The 21116-nt window shown below is 37.6% G+C and overlaps 1 protein-coding gene across 1 annotated transcript in view; it reads left to right on the top strand.

The window, feature by feature from the left end:
* Positions 1-21116, top strand: part of ANO2 (anoctamin 2) — a 506846-nt gene that overhangs the window by 109004 nt on the left and 376726 nt on the right. Inside the window, exon 4 of the mRNA XM_078149057.1 lies at positions 16393-16541. Within this exon, the coding sequence (XP_078005183.1) occupies positions 16393-16541 (149 nt within the window). The remainder of the gene's footprint in view (positions 1-16392; positions 16542-21116) is intronic.

Below are 21116 nucleotides of genomic sequence, written 5' to 3'. Positions count from 1 at the left end.
AAATGTTTATGATAGTACCTTTTGTGTGGGAAGCAAAGTAAATACCCACTGATTGGGGAATGGCTACATAAGTTGTGGAAAGTAGCAATATCACTGTCCCATGAGAAATAGGAATAATAAAAAGAAGCCTGGAAAGATCTGTATGAACCAATGCAGAGTGAGATAAACAGAGCCAAAAAAAAAAATACAAAATGACTACAAGAAGATAAATGGAAAGTGTGACCAAAAAACCAAACAAACCTCAAACCAAAGGTGAATGTTGCAAAATTATAAAGAACAATCATGGCTCCAAAGAAAAAATACAAAAAGACAACTTTTCTCTACCCCTTTGCAGAGGTGGGAGGTCCATGACTGTGGTAAATTGCACATATATCCAGACTTTTGTGATGTATTGAGCAGTTTTGCAGATTTTTCCCACCTTTTTTCCCCCTTGCCTTTAAAAATAGTATTAGTTATATAAAATGACTCTAAGCTCCCTCAGGGCAGGGGCTATTTTTTTTGCCATTTTTTTTGGTATTCCCAGCATTTAACATATTACCTGGCACATAGTAGGTGCTTAATATATCTTTATAAATTGATTGAGAAGGGAGAAGGGAGAGATCCTGGAGAAAACTTTCTTGATGTTTAAAAAACACCAAGGCATCAATAACAATTTATTTTAAAAAAGAAATATAACCAGAAGCACGCAATTTGCCTTAAAAAGGATATTCTCAAACTGTTCCTTCTGATCTTGACCCTTTCCTGGCTCACCTCTCCTGGCAGTCAGCTCAGATCCAGCTGTTAGGGGAAAAGAAGTTCTCAGGTGGCTGCCAATAATCTACCCACAGATAATGGAGAGATGAATGTATTAATCTATGTAGAGTCTCCTCATCCTTGTCTTTATTTCTCAGTACTCTCTGAAGGCAAATGTTTTTAATGCAGAGAAGAAAAGGGAACAGTCTTTAGACCACACTGATACTTGCAGTTATGGGTTCCGGAATTCACCCCTTCAGAGTAGAGAAACCTAGGGACACAAGGGGCAAAAAAGAAAGAGAAAAGGACCTCAGTAAGATCCTTAGACTGTGACAATGAGGTCAAATCAGGATTTTATTAGAACCATATTTGAATCCTGAAATTAAAAAAAATAAGAGCAACATACTTTAAAAATTATTTATGATTTTAAGCACATGAAAGGCGTATCATGTACCCAGGGAAGGCATAATGGGGAACAGCTGGCAAACATGTGTCTTACTGTTCTTGGGATGTTCATAATTCTCTGATGGCCAAGAATAACAGTAATAATGATGCTGCTGTTGCTGATGATTCTATTAATAATAATAAAAAAGAAAGAGGAGGCTTTCCTGGAGCCTGCTGTGCAGGAGTGCTCTGGCCTCTGGATGATGGCTGAAGTTTGGGAAAGGTGAATCTCCGCCAGAGTCTTTGGTTCTGAGGGACTGCTTTAGGGTCAGCAGGCAATGAAAGGGAAGATCATTGTCCTTCCCCAAGCCAGCCCCATGAACAGCTGCAGAGAGAATAACCAGGACTGGTGACCACCATTGCAATTTGTCTTCCTGTGCTTTCCAAGTTTGGTCTATTTTTGTCCAAACCCTCTGGGCCAGATCTAGAATGGGTAGGGATTTCCAGTGAGGATGTGTAGATCAGCTTTAGACTGATCAGAAGATGGATTCATCTGTGGCCTCTCTCCAGGGGAGCAGTGCTCAAGTCACTGTCAAATGTTAGGGGTGTGGAAGGTGAGGGAACTAAGGCTAGGAACTAAAAGGAGTGACCGCCTATTCCTTCCTGAATTCCCTCTCTCTTCACCCACCTGCAGCTTGTGCTTTTTAAATAACCAGCTCAAGTCATACCTCCTCTAAGAAGACTTCCTGACCACAACAGTGCATAACTTCTTCGTTCTAAATTCTTACAACACTGATGATCTTTATCTACAGTGTTTCAGATTTTGAGGGATAGTCTTGATTTAAAAAAAAAATTTAAAAAACCTCTTTGTGACCCTGTGGACTATACTATGCCAATACTGTCCATAGGATTTTCTTGGCAAAGGTACTAGAATTGTTTGCAATTTCTTTCTCCAATGGATTAAGGCAGAAGTTAAGTGCCTTGCCCAGGGTCACACAGCCAGTAAGTGTCTAAGGCTAGATTTGAACTCAGGTCTTCCTGACTCCAGGCCCAGTGCTCTATCAACTGAGCGACCTAGCTACCTTTGTACATTTTTTTTTTAAATAAGGCTTTGAAATCATTTATCTTTCATTAAATCATATGTCTCAATTTTTGATTTGGAAAATAGTCATTGTCTCAATACCGCTTAATTGCTACTTATCATATAACTGCCTGCTATATTAGTTATTCAATTCAGTTGAGTGGTCATTTATTAAGTGTTATGTTATGTACAAGGCACTATGCTAGGTCCCAAGGGTACAAAGACAACAAAGAAAAACAATTCCTGTCCTGAAGAAGTTGACATCCTGTTGGAATGTAAAATTTTCTTCATGCATTAATATATTATCTCCCCAACTAGGTTTTAGGTTTCCCAAAGGCTGGAACCGTGCATTATGCTTCTCTGGTATCTCTTAGAAGGAGTAGTGAAATGTCACATTTATGTAGTACCTTAAGTTTTATGGAATCACAGAATCCAAGACACAGCAAAGAGCTCAGAGAACATGTAAATTGGAGGTTCTTAACTTTTTTATGCCCTACACCCCATTGACAATATGGTGAAGCCTAGAGACCTCTTCTCAGAATAATGTCTTGAAATAATTGAAAGAAATGCTAAATTTCAGTTAGAGATGAGTGAAAATAAAATTGCAATTTTTTTCCCATCCAAGTTGACTGACCCTCACATGGATCCCAGGTTAAGAATGCCATACTTAACCAAAAATTCCTTCAACAGTAATTGGTGATCCAATTTCTTGTAGATCTCCAGGGAGAGAAACCTACTGTCTTCTTGTAGTCTAGTCTGCTTTTGGACAACTCTTATTATTAGTATGTTTTTCCTGAGATGGAGCCTCAATCTGTTCCTCATCACCTTCTGTTCGTGGCTTGTGGTTCTGTTCCTTGTGGCCAAACAGAATAAATCTAATCTCTTTCCCACATGATAAGCCTTCAGATCCTGGAAGACAATCTCATGGTCTTCCTCTTCTCCCAAAGCCTTTTCTTCTTCATTTTAAACAGTCCTAATTCCTTCCTCTAGTTCTCATCTGGAGTATTTTTGTTCAGTTCTCCAGATACAGGCTGACTAGAATAGAATTCTGACCTCCCTCATAATGAACTCTATGCCTTTTTTAAATGTGGTCTAGCATCACACTAGCCATGTCACACTTAAAATACACTGAGCTTGTAATCTATGAAAACTCCTAGGCTTATTTCATAGGAATGGCTGCTTAGGTTTTTGAAGCCCAAGTGTTGAACTTTACACTTGCTCTTATTTAATTCCATCTTTATTTAATTTGGCTCATTTTTCTAGCTTGGGTGGTCTTTTTGGATTTGGACCCTCTCGTGAAATGTTAGCTGTACCTCCCAGCTCTATGTCCTTTGCATATTTGACAGGCATACAATTTTAGCCTTCATCCAGCTTTTTGATAAAGATATTAAATAGCCCAGGATTGAGGACAGCCTTCTGAGACCGTATCTTAATTTGTTAGCAACTTAGTCCCTCTTTGGATTCAGTTACTTGTTTCAACCATACTATCATCCAGCTGTATCTCTACATTTTGCACAGATGGATAACATGAGAGACTTTAAAATATTTTGCTAAAACCTAGGAATATGATTTCTTGAGTATCTTCTTGACCTAAAAGTCTAGTTTTCCTATATAAAAAATGAGGTTAGTTTGTTAGAATTTATTCTTTTAAAAATGAATTTTAACATCTCTTTATATTACACCCACTTCTGTATATTCCTCCCCCATTGCCTCCCACAAATTGGACCCTTCTTTGTAGCAAATAAAAATAAGCAAAAATACCCAATACAGTGACCTAATCTGATAATGTATGCTCTATACCCTCTGAGTAGTCTCTTACCTCTCTCCTGAGAAGAGGGAGAAATGTTTCATTATTTGTTTTCCAGGATGATTATTTTTTTTTCAATTACTCAAAAGTTCAATTGCCTTTAAGTGATCTCACATTATTGAGGTTATTATACGTATTCTGGGCTTTCTTATTTTATTCTGTGTCACTTCACATAGCTCTTCCTATGTATGACATGACCTTTCTAAAAAAAATTATTATTTACATATTTTTAACATTCTCTTCTTTTTAAATGGAGTTCCAATTTCTGTCCTTCTCTCCCATCTCTCCCCAACCAACTGAGAAGGCAAGCAAAATGATATTATTAATCATACGTGAAAAAGCATGCAAAACATTTCCATATTGACCATACTGCAAAAAATGAAAACAAAAAAGCGAAAAAAAAGACCCTAAAAAGCAAGAAAATTATACTTGTTACACTCAGAGTTTACCAGTTCTTTCACTGGAGGTAGATATATATTTGTTTTTTTTGTCATGAATCATTTGGAGTTACCTTGGATCATTGTATTGATCAGAGTAGCTGAGTCTTTCACAGTTGATCATCATTACAACATTGTTGCTACTATGCATAAATGATCTCCTGGTTCTTTGCACTTTGCTTTGCATCAGTTCATATAGGTTTTGCCTTGCTTTCTCACCAAATAACACCCCCCTCTATCATTACAATAATAATAATTACAGTAGTACTCCATCACAATCATATGCCAAAACGTGGTCAGCCCTTCCCCAGTTGATAAGCATCCCCTCAATTTCCAATTTTTGGCCCCACTAAAAGAGCTGTTGTAAATATTTTTGTACATGTAGGTCCTTTCCCTTTTTCTTTGATCTTTGGGGTACAGACCTAGTAGTGGTATTGCTGAGTCAAAAGGTGTGCCAGTTTTATGGCCCTTTGGGCAGGGCTTTAAATTGTTTTCTAGAATATTTGGATCAGTTCACAACTTGACCAAGAGTTTATTAGTTTACCCATTTTTCCTTATCTCCTCCAGCGTTTGTCATTTCTGATAGGTGTGAAGTGGCATTTCAGAGTTGTTTTAATTTACATTTCTCTAATCAGTGATTTAGAGTGTGTTTTTCCCCACATGACTATAAATAACTTTTATTTCTTCTTCTGAAAACTGCCTTTTCTTATCTTTTGACCATTTATCAATTGGGGAATGGTTCTTATTTTTTTTTATATGTTTAACTCAGTTCCCTATATGTTTGAGAAATGAGACCTTTATCAGAGAAACTTGCTGTAAACTTTTTTGACACTACTTCATTGTCTACGTCTTTTTTATTTTAGCAAAATGTAGTTTCTCTGATTATCTCCTTTAATTAGGTTTCTTTTTGCTTTTGCTTTGTTTGAGATAATGATTGCTAGTTTGTTTTTTACTTTTTTTTTACTTCAGCTAAAGCATAATAGATTCTTTTCCAGCTCTTCACTTTAACTCTGTGTTTCTGTTTCAAGTGTGTGTGTTATACACAATGTATTATTGAATTCCGATTTCTAATCCATTCTGCTATCTGCTTCTGTTTTGTGGGTGAACTCATCCCATTCATATTTATAATTATGATTGCTGTATATTTCCCTCAAATGTTATTCTGTTTATCCTTCTCTCTCTCTTTATCCTGTCTCTTCTCAAAAGTCTGTTATGCTTCTGATCACAGCTTCCCTTAATTTACCCTCCTATTTACACCCCCCCCCACATGCCTTATCACCTTGCCCTCCTTTCTCCCTATTGGGTAAGATAGATTTCTATACCCAACTGAGTTTGTATATATATTCTTTCCTCTCAATCAATTTTGATAAGAGCTAGGTTTAAGCATTGCTTCTCATAGCTCATTTCCCCCTTCACTATATGCATGTCTCTTTTATTTCCCCATTCTATCTTTCCTTTTCCCCATCTCTTAGTGCATCTCTTTTTCTCACCCCTATATTTTTTTGAGATCATCCCAACATAATTGACTCACATCCATGCCCTCTATGTAGACTCCTTCTGACTACCTTTATAATAATAAAGTTTTTAAGAGTGTATCATCTTCCCATATAGAAATGTAAACAATTTGGTTTTACTAAGTCCTTTATAATTACTCTTTCATGTTTACCTTTTTATGCTTCTCTTGAGTCTTCTGTTTGAATATATAATTTTCTATTCAACTCTGGTCTTTTCATCAGCAATTCTTGGAAGTCCTCTATTTCAATAGATATCTATTACCCCTCCATCCTACCCCTGCCCCCTTTATAGCAGTATGCTCAGTTTTGCTGGATGTGTGATTCTTGATTATAATCCTAGCTTCTTTGCCCTTCATAATATCATATTCTAGGCTCTCTGTTCCTTTAAATGGAAGTTGCTCTATCTTGTGTGATCTTGACTGCGGTTCCATGATATTTGAATTGTTTATTTCTGGCTGCATGCAGTATTTTCTCCTTTACTTAGGAACTCTAGAATTTGGCTGTAATATTCCTAGAAGTTTTCATTTTGGGATCTCTTTCAGGAATTGTTGATAGATTCTTTCAATTTTTGTTTTATCTCTGAGTATAAGATATAGCTACAGTTTTCCTTGACAATTTCTTGAAATATGATGTCTTGGTTATATTTTTGATCATGGATTTCAGATAGTTCAATAATTCTTAAATTATCTCTCCTAGATCTATTTTCCAGGTCAGTTGTTTTTCCAATGATATATTTCATGTTTTCTTCTATTTTCTTCGTTCTTTTGACCTTGTTTTATTGTTTCTCAAAGTTTCATGGAGTCATTAGCTTCCACTTGCCCAATTCTAAATTTTAAGGAATTATTTTCTTTAGTGAGCTTTTGTGCCTCTTTTTCTCATTTGCCCAATTCTGCTTTTTAAGGTATTCTTTCCTTCAGTATTTTTTGTATGTGCCTCTCTTACCAAGCTGTTAATATTCTTTTCACAATTTTCTTACATCACTCTCATTCCTTTTCCCCACTTTTCTTCTACCACTCATCTCTTTCTTTAACTCTTCCATGAATTCTTGTTGGGCTTGTATCCAATTGGCATTATTCTTTGAGCTTTGATTGTAGCTGTTTTCACATTCTTGTCTTCTTCTGAGTTTGTATTTTGGTCCTCCTTGCCACCATAATAGCTTTTCATGGTCAAGTTCTTTTTTGTTGTTCACTCATTTTTTCCAGCCTATTTCTTGACTTTGAAATTTATGTTAAAGTTGGGCTCTACTCACCTGGGGGTGGGGAAGCACTGTCCCCAGCTTTTGTTGCTTTTGTTGCTTTTTTAAGAGCTAGTTCTGGGGGCCTGTAAGTTTTTGGTGCTTCCAATGTGGTGTGATCTGGGGAGAGGTGAGGTCACTGCTCTCCTGGTCTGTGCTCTGGTCTTTACCCAGGAAAGGCCCTTGCTCCTCTTCAGCTGTAAGGGTAGTGCTCCTCTCTGCCTTGGAACTGTGACCAAGGTACCTGCTCCCTTGTAATTAACCACAAGCACTTATCTCTGCCTTAGAGTTGTGGCACAGAACTGACTATGGGCAATTGAGTTGCCAGTTATTGCCAGCTGTACCCAGTGCCAGCAAAGGGTCCCCTGTAATCTCTGTCCCCTGTAACAAGTTGTCTGGTCCCCTTATTATCTCTGGGCTGAGAGCTCCTGAAGTTTCTATTGCTCACTGTTGCAACCACCTCCAAGGCCCGCTGCTGGTGCTGTTGCAGTGTTTGCTCTGAGCCAGTCCCTACCCTAGTGTTGCAGACTTCTCTCCTGCCAACCCCTTAAGTTGTCTAAGGCTGGAAAATGTCTCGCTTTGACCTTTTGTTGGCTCTGCTACTCCAAAATTTGATTTGAGGAGTTGTTTTAAAGTTGTTTAGGGGAGAATGTTGGAAACATTAAGTTGGATTGCTCCCTGTACTCTACCATCTTCAACAGGACCTATTCTTGATGAATCCACGCTGCATCTGTTTTTGAGCACACAAAGCCATCCTTCATAATTTATTCTTGAAGGTTATCAGGAGCAGAAGACAGAGTTCACTGGTCAATAGATTTTAGACTCCATTCTCTTGCCATGATTGAATACTGGCACAACATTTGCCTTTCTCCAATACTTTGACATCTTCCTCATTCTCTATGACATTTCAGAAACTGTTGACAGCAGCTCAGTAATTATATCTGCCAGTTCTTTCGGTACCTTGGGATATAGTTTTCCCGGCTGGGTGACTTAAGTCCTTTGAGGTCAGCTTGATGCTATCCAATTCTCTTCTCACTTATCTTGAATTTCTGCTATGAAACCACCATTTTTATTCTATCCTTCCTAGTCCAATGGTTCTTTTCTTTGGAAGAGAAAAGAAAAGTCAGAAGGTATTGAGTAATTCAGCTTTTATAATTCCACCTGGTATCATCATCCTATCCATGAAGAGCAACATTTCTTCCCCTTCTTTGATCTTATGCTTGGCCCCAAGGTACCTTAAAAAAAACCACACCCCTTTTTGCTATCTCCAGGTTCTGCCAATGGCTGCTTATTCTGGCACAGAATTATCCTGGCATAATTATCACAGTACACAGTGTTGTTTGCTTGTATCTATCTTCATTTACTTGCCCTTCCTTCTGTCTTTTATGCTTGTCTTAAAAAAATCTGAATTTGTTAATGTATATCTGTGTATCTAGAGTGGTCTTTTTAGACAGCTTTCCTCTTCTTGTCAGAATTGCTATTATTTGTGTCTCCAGATCTGCATCTCTGAAAACTTCTTATCCCTCTTAGACTGCCTTGCCCTTCAAAATATTAGGTATTTGGTTTCTACTTATCTTTTCTCTGAACCTTTTAAAGTTGGCTCTCTCTAAGTTCTACCATGTCTACTTTCCTTCCCTATAATGAACTCCATGCTGGAGTTGCCATTTTATGTTAATGTCCCTGATATTTTTACATCAGCAACACCACAACAAACCTGTGAGATAGTGAGTAAAAGTATTATTAGGTCCATTTTATAGAAAAGCAAAATGAGGCTCAGAAAGTTTAAGTGACTTGCTTATGGTCATATAGCTAGAAGGATAAGAACCAAGCACTGAATCTACATTTCTTTGTTTGAAATAAAGTCTTTTTCACTATATTATAGGAAATACCCATTGATTATTTCAAGGTCCTTGGGCTACTTTTTTTTTGGTTGTAAACTTGTTCCACCATAGCCAACTGTCAATGAGAAAAACTGCCCCCAGGCCAGAGTTTGGAGAAAAATGAATCAGACTTGGGATACATATTTGTAGGTTCTGATTGGCTGCTTTGCAATACTGGATGCTGAGTTTTATTTCTGTACTATTGCATTTCACTGATACTGTATGTCATCTTCTCTTGCCTTACACCTTGACTCTGATGGTGGCCAGAGGTATGTGAATTTCATTGGAGGAAAAAGCTGAGTCTGCATCACACCCTTAAAGTTGAATTTATGATTCTTTATCTTGAAGCTACCTGGTTTGATCCAGGCTGGGATCTTGGACTCCTGGGTTGTCTTTCTCTCTCCCATCATATTCTTTGGCCTCAGGATATCTCCTCCTCTCTGAGGCATTCTGCTTCCATTTTAAAGGTCTTTCATTGGCCTTGCTTCAGGAACAGCTATGATTCAGAACCAGTATTTAGATATAAAAGTAAATAGAAACCACCTTTGGGAAACTAACGCTTTCTGATGGATGGGTGGGAGGGAAGAGAAGCTCGTATGCTTATAGAGCTACAATCTCCTCATTAGTACAACCTCCTCATTTTACAGAAGAGGTAACTGAGGCCCAAGGAAGTTAAGTGACTTGACCAAAGTCATCACAGCTAGTAAGTGTCAAAGGTGGTATTTGAACCTAAATCCTCTGGCTCTAGAGTTGTCACTATAGAGTCTATATTCTTTCCCTTTTTGTAATAATCATAGTACTTAGTACTTACAGTGAACCTCTGGGCATAGTTTTGGGCACAGGGGCTTGGAGAAGAGGTATTTAAGTTCTCTCTAGTGTCCTATAGTGGCAGAAGCATTGGATTTTGAGTCAAAAGAGACCTGAATTTGAATCCTGCCTTTTGTGCTTAAATAGTTATATGACATTGGGCTAGTCCTTTAACTTCCTTAAACTTCAGTTTCTTCATCTTTTAAATGTAAATAATACTGGAATATATAATAACACAACATATTATAATATATGAAATATAAGTAAGAAATATTAATATATAACTAACATAATAGATGAAACATCAATATGATATGAAATATTACTAATTAACACATTAATATATAAACAACACTCAAATATATTATAACATGAAACATTAATATATAATGCTTATATGTAATTAATATATATTTTATATACAAAATATAATATATAATAATACTATAATGTAGTAATATATGACATTAATATACCATATAATATATAATATTAATATATGACATGCATTATAGTATACCAATATTAACATATCATATATAATATATAATATTAATATTACATTATATACAGTAATGCATAGTGTATACTGTTGTATCATATATAATATGTAATTACATATAGTTATATATGTAGGAAATATGGATGTTTTCACTCTCTCAGTATGAATTATTATTTTGCCTGACTCTCTTGCCTCTCACTCCCTTACTCTTACTCAGGCTCCTCTCTTTCTCAGGGCGCTACACTTTTTTCATCTGCACATTGTATAGGGTTGTCACCCCTACTGCTGTCTACTTTTTTTTCTTATCAAAGAGGAGGATTTTTGGGTCAGCAGCAGATCATTTGTGTCCAAGGCTCATTGTTGAACACTTGAATAACCCTTAAGACTTTAGACAATGCATGCAGAAAGTATCATCTGAGGATCTGTAAGCATTTTCTAACCTCCACCCTGGAGATGAGGTTGAGGAAGGATGAGGGTTTTTCTTCAGAATCTAGGATTGGGATTGGGATGATATTGGGCTCTTTATTGCTAGAGATTAAAGGAGGAAGAGAGGATTCCTGGTCATAGAAGGAAATGTTTGCTCTCTGAAAGTCCCTGACACTGAATGCAATCAGGCATCAGAAGGCAGGAAGGTAGCCATTCCACCAGGACGTTGTCAGGAGATGGCCCCCTTGTTTGTAAAAGACCCTTTAGAGAAGGATCCAAGCAGAGCCCTACTAATGGACCCAGATTACAGAGACAGCCTGCAAAATGGTATTAGGTTGCAGAGGCAATATATGAATATATGTTGAGGGAGTTGGGGGAGTGCAGTTTTACAGCATCACACAGAGATCATCTTTGGAAGAAGCACATTATATCAGAGGTATGTGTGTGTATTTTTCACTGAGGTCTGTCTCCGATGGCTCAAAGGAAGAGAGTGGCTTTCACTGAAATCAGGAGGAATCAGTTCCAAAGAGACAGGAGAGTACTGAACAAGGAGACAAAGAACAGCTCAGTCTGTCTGGAATTTGAGGTTAAGGGGGAATTTCAGGAGACAAGCCTCGGGAGATAGGTTGGAGCCAGACTATGGAGAGCCTTGAATGCCATACCAGATTTGTGGGGAGATGACCTTGATTTGACAAAGAGCATACTGGCAGAGTGTGAGCTTTGGCAAGTCCTAGCAAGCTGGAAAGGTTTTGAATGTTGGCCCAGTAACAGGCTGAAGCCAAGCTAAATTTGGGGTTGACTGCTGGAGAGGAAAAGCAGTTCTGAGACTGAACATCTCATAAAGAATCTTATAGGGTACAGAGAGGGGTTGGGTTTGGCATCTGTGGAAGGATTGTCCTTACTAGAAAAGTTATGGATAATTGGATTATTGAAGGTGAGTGTTTATGTACAAAAATAAATATTTTCTAGTCACTAGTATTGATAGGGAGCTATCACAGATAGGTGGTGGAGCAAATGGGGCTTATGAGGTCACCGCCAGTCCTTTTCTGTCATCCTGAACTCAAGAGATGGCACTCTAATAGCAACAGCAATAAGCATAAATTTAGTGCCTTTGGCATGCAAGAAGTCACAATCTAATGTGGAGGAGAAGGATAAATGACAAAAATGCAAGGGAATTTACATGCTCTGGATAATAGAAATATATATTCAAAGAATGGAAAGAAAAACCTAATCGAGAAAGTTAATATATGGCTCCCAAAAGGATCACAAAAGCCCAGAGCCAAATAGGAATGATTTGATATAGTGAAAAGAACAATGGACTTTGAGGTAGAAGACTTGTGTTCAAATCCTTCCTCAAGTGCTCATTAGCCATCTGGTTATGGGCAAGGTGTTCTATATCTGTTTCTACTTTTATAAAATGGTCCATAGTAAGATATGCATTTCTTACTTTTCAGAGGTGTTAGAAAAATACTTTGTAAACCTTAGGGCAATATATAAATGAGAGTGAGGCAGGATGGAGTAGTTGAAGGAACACTGGATTTGGAATTGGAGGACATGGGATTGAATCTTTGGTTCTGTCGCTAATCATTTGTATGATCTTCAGCAAGTCACTTTATGTCTCTGTACCTCATCTGTGTAGTGAGGAAATTGGATGAGGTGATTGCTAAAGTTCCTTTTGAGAACAATTAATTCCAATACTATATAGACTATTTGGGAAAATAGGTGAAGGAGTCTTACCAAATTCTTTTTATGATACAAATATGGTGTTGATACCTAAACCAGGAAGAGTCAAAATAGAGAAAGAAAATTATAGACCAATTTCTCTAATGAATATAGATGCAAAAATTTTAAACAAAATATTAGCAAGTAGATTACAGCAACTTATCACAAGAATAATACACTATGACCAGGTAGGATTTATACCAGGAATGCAAGGTTGGATCAATATTAGGAAAACTATCGGCATCATTGAGCATATTAACAACAAAACCAACAGAAACCACATGATCATCTCAATAGATGCAGAAAAAGCTTTTGATAAAATACAACACCCATTCCTATTAAGAACACTAGAAAGCATAGGTATAAATGGAGTCTTCCTTAAAATAATAAATAGCATATATCTAAAACCTTCAGCAAGCATTATGTGTAATGGGGACAGGCTAGAAACATTTCCAATAAGATCGGGGGTGAAACAAGGATGTCCATTATCACCACTGTTATTCAATATTGTACTGGAAACCTTAGTTTTAGCAATAAGAGAAGAAAAAGAAATTGAAGGCATTAGAATAGGCAAAGAAGAAACAAAGCTATCACTCTTTGCAGATGACATGATGATATACTTAGAGAATCCTAGAGAATCAACTAAAAAACTACTTGAAATAATAAACAACTTTAGCAAAGTTGCAGGCTATAAAATAAACCCACACAAATCATCAGCATGTCTATATATTACCAACAAAGCCCAACAGCAAGAGATAGAAAGAGAAATCCCATTTAAACTTACTGTAGACATTATAAAATATTTAGGAGTCTACCTCCCAAACAAACCCAGGAACTCTATGAACACAATTACAAAACACTTTTCACACAAATAAAATCAGATCTAAATAATTGGAAAAACATCAGTTGCTCATGGGTAGGCCGAGCTAATATAATAAATGACAATCCTACCTAAGCTAATTTACTTATTCAGTGCCATACCAATCAAACTACCAAAAAATTATTTTATAGAGTTAGAAAAAATAATAACAAGATTCATTTGGAAAAACAAAAGGTCCAGAATATCAAAGGAACTAATGAAAAGAAATGCAGGGGAAGGTGGCCTAGCAATTCCAGATCTTAAATTGTATTATAAAGCAGCAATCATCAAAACTGCTTGGTACTGGCTAAGAAATAGGGAGTGGATCAGTGGAATAGGTTAAATATGCAAGACACAGTAGTCAATGACTATAGTAATCTATTATTTGATAAACCCAAAGACCCCAGCTTCTGGGATAAGAACCCACTCTTTGAAAAAAACTGCTGGGAAAACTGGAAAAGAGTATGGCAGAAACTAGGCATAGACCCAAATCTCACACCATATACCAAAATAAAGTCAAAATGGGTTCATGACTTAGATATAAAGGCTGATACCATAAGTAAACTGGGAGAACAAGGAATAGTTTACCTATCAGATCTATGGAGAACAGAAGAATTCATGACCAAACAGGAGAGAGAGAACATTATGAAAAGCAAAATGGATAATTTTGATTACATTAAATTGAAAAGTTTTTGCACAAACAAAGCCAATGCAACTAAGATTAGAAGGAAGGTAGAAAATTGGGAAAGAATTTTTACAACCAGTCTCTCTGATAAAGGCCTCATTTCTAAAATATATAGAGAATTAAGACAAATTTATAAGAACACAAGCCATTCCCCAATTGATAAATGGTCAAAGGATATGAACAGACAGTTCTCAGATGAAGAAATTAAAGCCATCTATAGTCATATGAAAAAATGCTCTAAATCATTATTGATTAGAGAAATGCAAATCAAAACAACTCTGAGGTACCACATCACACCTATCAGATTGGCCAACATGACAAAACAGGAAAATGATAAATGTTGGAGAGGATGTGGGAAAATTGGACCTCTAACAGATTGTTGGTGGAGTTGTGAAATGATCCAACCATTTTGGAGAACAATTTGGAACTATGCCCAAAGGGCTACAAAAATGTGCATACCCTTTGATCCAGCAATAGCACTTCTAGGGCTATATCCCAAAGAGATCAAACAAATGGGAAAAGGACCCATATGTACAAAAATATACATAGCAGCTCTTTTTGTGGTGGCAAAGAATTGGAAATTGAGAGGATGCCCATCAATTGGGGAATGGCTGAGCAAGTTGTGGTATATGAATGTAATGGAATACTATTGTGCTATAAGAAATGATGAACAGGCTGACTTCAGAAAAACCTGGAAAGACTTATATGGTCTGATGCTGAGTGAAGTGAGCAGAACCAAGATGACTTTGTATACAATAACAGCCACATTATGCAATGACTAAGATTGTTAAACTGAACCTTTCTCAGCATTATGAGGATCTAAGACATTTCCAGAGGCCTTGGGATGGATAATGCTGTTCACATTCAAAGAAAGAACGATGGAAGTCGAATCGCTATCACTTATTTTTACCTTCTGTTGAGTTTTGTTTCATCTTTGTGATGGTTCCTTGTATTGGTTTTAATTTTTACTTACAACTTCACTAATGTGAAAATATGTTTAATGGGTATGTAAATGTAAAGCCTATATCAGATTGTGCGCCACCTTGGGGAGGGTGGGGGGGAGGAAAAGGGAGAAAAATTTTCAACTCAAAAGCATATGGAAAAAATAAAAAAATTTAAATTAAAAAAAGTTCCTTTTGTTGGGAAATTCTATTATTTTATGATTATTGAATTTTTAAAAGCTTTTTCAGAGTGCATAAGTCACTGTTTTACTGTTCTCCTGTATTAGAATAGATAAAAAAGCAAAGTATTGCCAAGACATCTTTAAAATTTTTTATCTCCAATTACATGTAAATACAATTTTTAACATTTGGGTTTTTTTAAAAATTTTGAATTCCAAATTCTCTCTGTCTCTCTGTCTCTGTCTCCCTTTCTCTTTCTCTCTCTCTCTCTCTCTCTCTCTCTCTCTCTCTCTCTCTCTCTCTCACACACACACACACACACACACACACACACACACACACACACTTCCTCTTTCCTTTCCCCTTTCCCCCTTCCTGAGAAGACAAACTTGATATATGTTATACATGTGCACCCATGCAAAATGTATTTCCATATTAGTCAAAGAAACACAGATGAAAAGAAAGAAAGAAAGGAAACTAAAGCAAAATAAAGTAAAAATAAGTATGCTAGACTCCATTAGTTCTTTCTCTGGGGATAGATAGCATTTTTCATTGTAAGTCCTTTGGAATTGTTTTGGATCATTGTATTGCTGAGAAATCATTCACAGTTGATCATCATACAATATTGCTGTTACCGTGTGCAGTGTTTTCCTGGTTCTGCTCACTTTACTTTGTATCAGTTCATGTTAGTCTTTCTAGGTTTTTCTGAAGGTTTTCTAGGTTCATCATTAAAGCAAAATAGTATTACATCACAATCATATACCATGACTTGTTCAGCTGTTTCTCAATTTCCAATTCTTTGACACCATTAAAAGAGCTGCTATAGATCTTTTTCCTTTTATTTAATCTCTTTGGGGTACAGATCTAGCAGTGGTATTGCTGGACCAAAGGGTATGCACAGTTTTATTGCCCTTTGGACATAGTTTCAAATTGCTTTCCAGAATGTTTGGATTAGTTCACATCTCCACCAACGGTACATTAGTGTCCCAATCCAAGGTCTCTTTGTAAAGGCACTTGATAGAAGGAAGAGTCAGCATATGTCTCCTTTTAGAAAACATCTTCCTCCCATTCCCTTCCCCAAAAATGTATTAGCTAGAGTATCCTGACTTTATGAGGTTGAGGGCAGAAAAAAGGATTCATTTCTCTCTTTCTCTCTCTTTTGTTTGCTTCCTTTTTACTCCTATGGCTTTGTCTTCTCTAGATGTACGAGATCAAATCAAAGGGCACCATTGCAAAGAAATTCAATGATGTTGTGCAGAAGATGACTTCCCCCTTACAGCCTCGAGTACCAGAACACAGTGACAAGATGAAAAACCTCTCCTACCCCTTCTCCAGGGAGAAAATGTATCTGTGAGTACTTGGTTTGATGTCACATGGGACCCAGAGTTGAAAAACACACACACACACACAAAAGATGGCCCAGGGGAGGGTTAGGGTAACATGTTAATGATACTTGACAATTATATAGCATTTTATATTTCCTAAGGAATTTTGAATGCATTGTAAAGCCTAAAACATTAGCAATGGAAAGAAATTAGACATCATCTACTCATGGATCCTCAGTGAAATTCAAGTTCCTTATGAATTATATTATTATTATTTTTTTAGACAATTGGGGTTAAGTGACTTGCCCAGGGTCACACAGTTAGTAAGTGCCAAGTGTTTGGTCTTAGGCCAGATTTGAACTCAGGTCCTCCTGACTCCAGAGCTGGTGCTCTATCCACTATGCCACCTAGCTGCCCTTTTTTAAAATTCATTATCTTTGTATCCCCAATACCTAGCACATAGTAGGCACTTAAAAAGTGCTTGTGGATGGTTGATCATAGATTTAGAGCTGAAATGTTCTTCAGAGGCCATCTAGTCCAATTCTCTTGTTTTATAATTGAGGAAACTGAGAACAGAAATGCAAATTGACTCACCAGTGTCACGTAGGTATTAAATGGCAGCGTAGGAATTTAAACTCAGGTCTCTAACTTCAAATTCAGGGCTCTCTTCACCACAGTAGCATATCACATCATTTCATTTGGTCCTCTGAGACTGGTACAAGAGATATTATTAGCCTCATTTATAATTGATATTCTATATTATTTACATGTGTTATTTATATTTATAAATTATATAGTAAATATTTATGTACTATTTTGTAGTGGGTTAGTGGTTGAGGGAGGTAGCTTTTAATTATTTTGAGGAGACTAAGGAGAAAGTAGATGGAAAACCCATTTAATTACTTGCCTAAAGCAGGAAGCTGCATTGAGATTTTGGATTTTTAGTATTATAGCCAAACTGGAGAGAAATATGTGTATGTGTGTGCGTGATTTGGTATGTGCCCATATGTGTATGTGTACATGTATATGTGCATGCGTATGTGGAGGGCAAGTTTGTTAGGGGAAGGAGAATTGAGTCCCCTCAGTTCTGCTCTGTCTACTTCCCCATTCTTCTATTCCCAGCCTCTTATCCCTGAGCCCTGTTATCAGTGGGAAGCCTCCAGAAAGATAGCAAAGAAGAGTCTTGAAGCAGGAGTGAGTATTCTGAAGAGACTATATAAGGGAAACACATGTTGGTGTTTGGAATTGGAATGGGAATAATATTCCAATGGAGTCTATGAACCAACAGCCCAGGAAGAAAGGGCAAAGAACTCAGGATGGAGAGATGTTTGGAACTCAAAGGAGGAAGAAAAACAAGGACACAAAGGGTTGTTTTTAGGGAACCCTGAACGCTAAAGAGTTTTGGACAAGGTGATTTGTAGAGTACCTTCCAGATCTAAAATTCTAGTTGGCAGGCTTAGAAGGTTATAAATGACATAATAATTCTGTCCTTTTCCAGTTAGTTTTAAACCCTGGACTCACATATACTGGATCTAATTTTGGGGATGGACCCCTAAACAACACATTTGGCTTATGATTGCCCCTCTTGAATTTCATCTCAGTTATCTCCATTACATCTCATTCACACTTCATGTCCGAGTTTCTACAAATGTTAAGCAACACATCCCTAACTCTTATACATGCAGTCAATGTAACAAATACATATTGGGTAGAAGATAACTTTTATTTCACCCCTTATAATATAGAGCCTAATACAAATACAGGAAACATATAAAGACCTTCTTGTAGTTCATATGCAATAAATTCTTTTCCCTCTCTGATGGATCCTATTTTTCCACCAGGATCCTAGAGTCCCTTTAATTCAGTGCTGCCCCATGGTTTAGACTCCCCTCAGAAGGGGATTGAAATTTGGAATTGCCAACTGGGTAACACCCTGCAATTCTGATGAATCTCTATCTCTCCCACAGAGTCCTAACACAAGTTGTTTCCAAGATGTGTAGTGGTACCATGTGGTTTGGCCTCCCCTCAGCCTCCAATGGCGAACATATTTTGCACTGTCCAAAAGTCAGCATAATAGTGGTAGGTGACCAGATTAGTCATTTAGTCAGTAAGCATTTATTCATGTTTATTATGTACCGAGCACTGGAGATACAAAAAAAGGCAAAAATACTGTCCCTTCCCTTCAAAAAACTCACATTTTAATGGCAAAGATGACATGTCAATAATTAGTTTCAAGCAGGATATAGATGCAGAATCTGTGTTTGCTAGGGGGAGGAAGAGTTGAATTCTCTCAATTCTTTGTCTACCAACCCATTCTTCTATTCCCAGCCTCAGAGGGCAGGTATTAGCATCAGAGAGAACTGGGAAAGGCTGCCTGCAGAAGGTGGGAATGGAGCTGAGTCTTTGAAAGGAGCCAGAGAAGCTAAGAAATGGAGGTAAAGGAGGACAGCATTCGAGGCATGAGGGGTAACTAGAGAAAAGGCTGAAGTTGAGAAATGGAGTGTTGTGTTTGAGGAACAGCAAATAGGCCAGTGAACTGTCCTGTGCAAAGGGCATAATACAGAAGAGTAAATAGTCAAAAGACTAGAAAGGCAAAAAGGGGCCATTTTTCAAAAGGATTTAGATGCCAGAGGACTTTATATTTGATTTTGGAGCTAATAGGAAGCCACTGGGGTTAACTGAATGGGGGGTGTGTGTGTAGAATTGCATGGTAAGACCTATGATTTCAGAAAATCACTTTGGCAGTGGAGTAGAAGATAAATTGGAATGGGGGAGAAACTTGAGGCCATGGGAACAACTAGGATCTACTGCAATCATCCAAGTGAGACGTGATGTGGCTATTTGAGAGGAGAGGAGGGAACATAAACAAGAGAGGTCATAAAGGCAGAAATGATATGATTTAGCAATAGATCATATGCATGGGATGAGTGTGAGGGCAAAGTTAAAGATGACACTGGGGTTTTGAGCCTTGGCAAATTGGAGGAAGGGTGAGAGGGAAGTTTGGAAGATGAGAGGGTTTGGGGAGAAAAACAATAAGTTCTATTTTGGTCATGCTGAGTTTGAGATGTCCAAAGGCAGTTGGTTATGGGGGAATAAAGCTCAAGAGAGGCTCAGATTGGATACATAGATCTAGGAAGCATCTCTACAGACATGGTAATTGAACTCATGGGAAATGATGAGTTCACTAAATGAAATAGTATAGAAGGAGAAAAGAAGAGGGCCCAGCACTTTGTTTTGGAGACACCCATAGTTAGAGGAATCAACATGAAGATTCAGCAAAGGAGATTGAGGAGCACTCAGATAGGGGGAGAGAACCAAGAGAAAGAACTAAGAAAGAATCAGGAGAACCATGAAAACCTAGTGAGGAGAGACATTTCAGGAGGGAGGTGGATTAGCAGTTTCAAGAAGGGTGAGGACTGAGAAAAGACCACTAAATTTGGCAATTAAGACATCATTGGTAACTTTGGGCAAGGCATGAAGTCAGAAGCCAGATTGTAGAGTGTCTGTCCCTTGCTCAGGGATGCATCTTTAGATGATTGCATCCTTACATCTTTTCTACTGCTGCTCCAGATTTGGGGTTCCATTCAGTTAAAGATCTACCCTTATGTGTTTTGAAGGTCAGGTTGCTAAACTCTTACATTGGGTTTTCTTGAGAGGCAATACTAGAGGCTGGCTCTGCTTAATAAATCTCCTTTCAATGGCCAGAAGGCTAAGATTATGCCTATGATATCAAGATCCCTGGGAAATCAAAACCTCTTTTCCTTTACAGAGGAGGTTTGGGTTCAAGAATGTTATTAATGGAATTTCCTTTTAGACAATTTTGGCCATGTGATTCTGCAGGAACTTTTTTTTTTTGGGCAATTGGGGTTAAGTGACTTGCCCAGGGTCACACAGCTATGAAATGTCAAGTGTTTGGTCTGAGGCCGGATTTTAACTCAGGTCCTCCTGACTTCAGGGCCAGTTCTCTATCCACTGCGCCACCTAGCTGTCCCCCTCTGCAGGAACTTTTGCTAATGCACTGCTGCTGTCTGTGAATGGGAAAGTAATCTCTTTGGTCCCTAGTCTCTAACCTGGGCTAATAAAACTATGGGCAAGCAGTTCTATGTGCTTTTGCCTTAAATTGACAATTGGCTCTTAGGTGGCAAGGGATTGGGGGTGAGGTAGAGAAATCTCATATGCACAAATGCTAGAAGAAAGGCACCAAGATGAAAGGCAAAAAAAAAAAATCTGTCATGTGTCTTTCAAAGACCAACTCAAGAGAGTTAACCAATCCTCTGGTAAGATTCTATCTTCCTAAGAAGTCCCAACCAACCAAATCACCTTCTAGGTCATCACTGTCATTGAAACTTAAACAGGAATTGATTTTTGTCCTCTTAACAATGACCTAATGGACATGTCTATGCCCCATAGGGAGAGGCATGGACAATCAAATATTCCAAACAAGGCTAACTTCTCCATAAACTCATCAGATTTGTCAGGGAGCTCCCCATTCATCATTATCATTCTCCTCCCCCACCCCTAGAATAATAGAGTAGTAAGGACTAAAAGGGACTATAGAAGTTATCTAATCAGTTGCCAGATCTTATAAATTCCATCTCCA

Source organism: Phascolarctos cinereus, unplaced genomic scaffold (genome assembly GCF_003287225.1).
Source record: "Phascolarctos cinereus isolate Bilbo 61053 unplaced genomic scaffold, phaCin_HiC Scaffold_1;HRSCAF=81, whole genome shotgun sequence".
Classification (NCBI taxonomy): domain Eukaryota; kingdom Metazoa; phylum Chordata; class Mammalia; order Diprotodontia; family Phascolarctidae; genus Phascolarctos; species Phascolarctos cinereus.
Note: the sequence above shows the minus strand (reverse complement) of the source record. Positions and strands in the feature narration are given on the sequence as shown.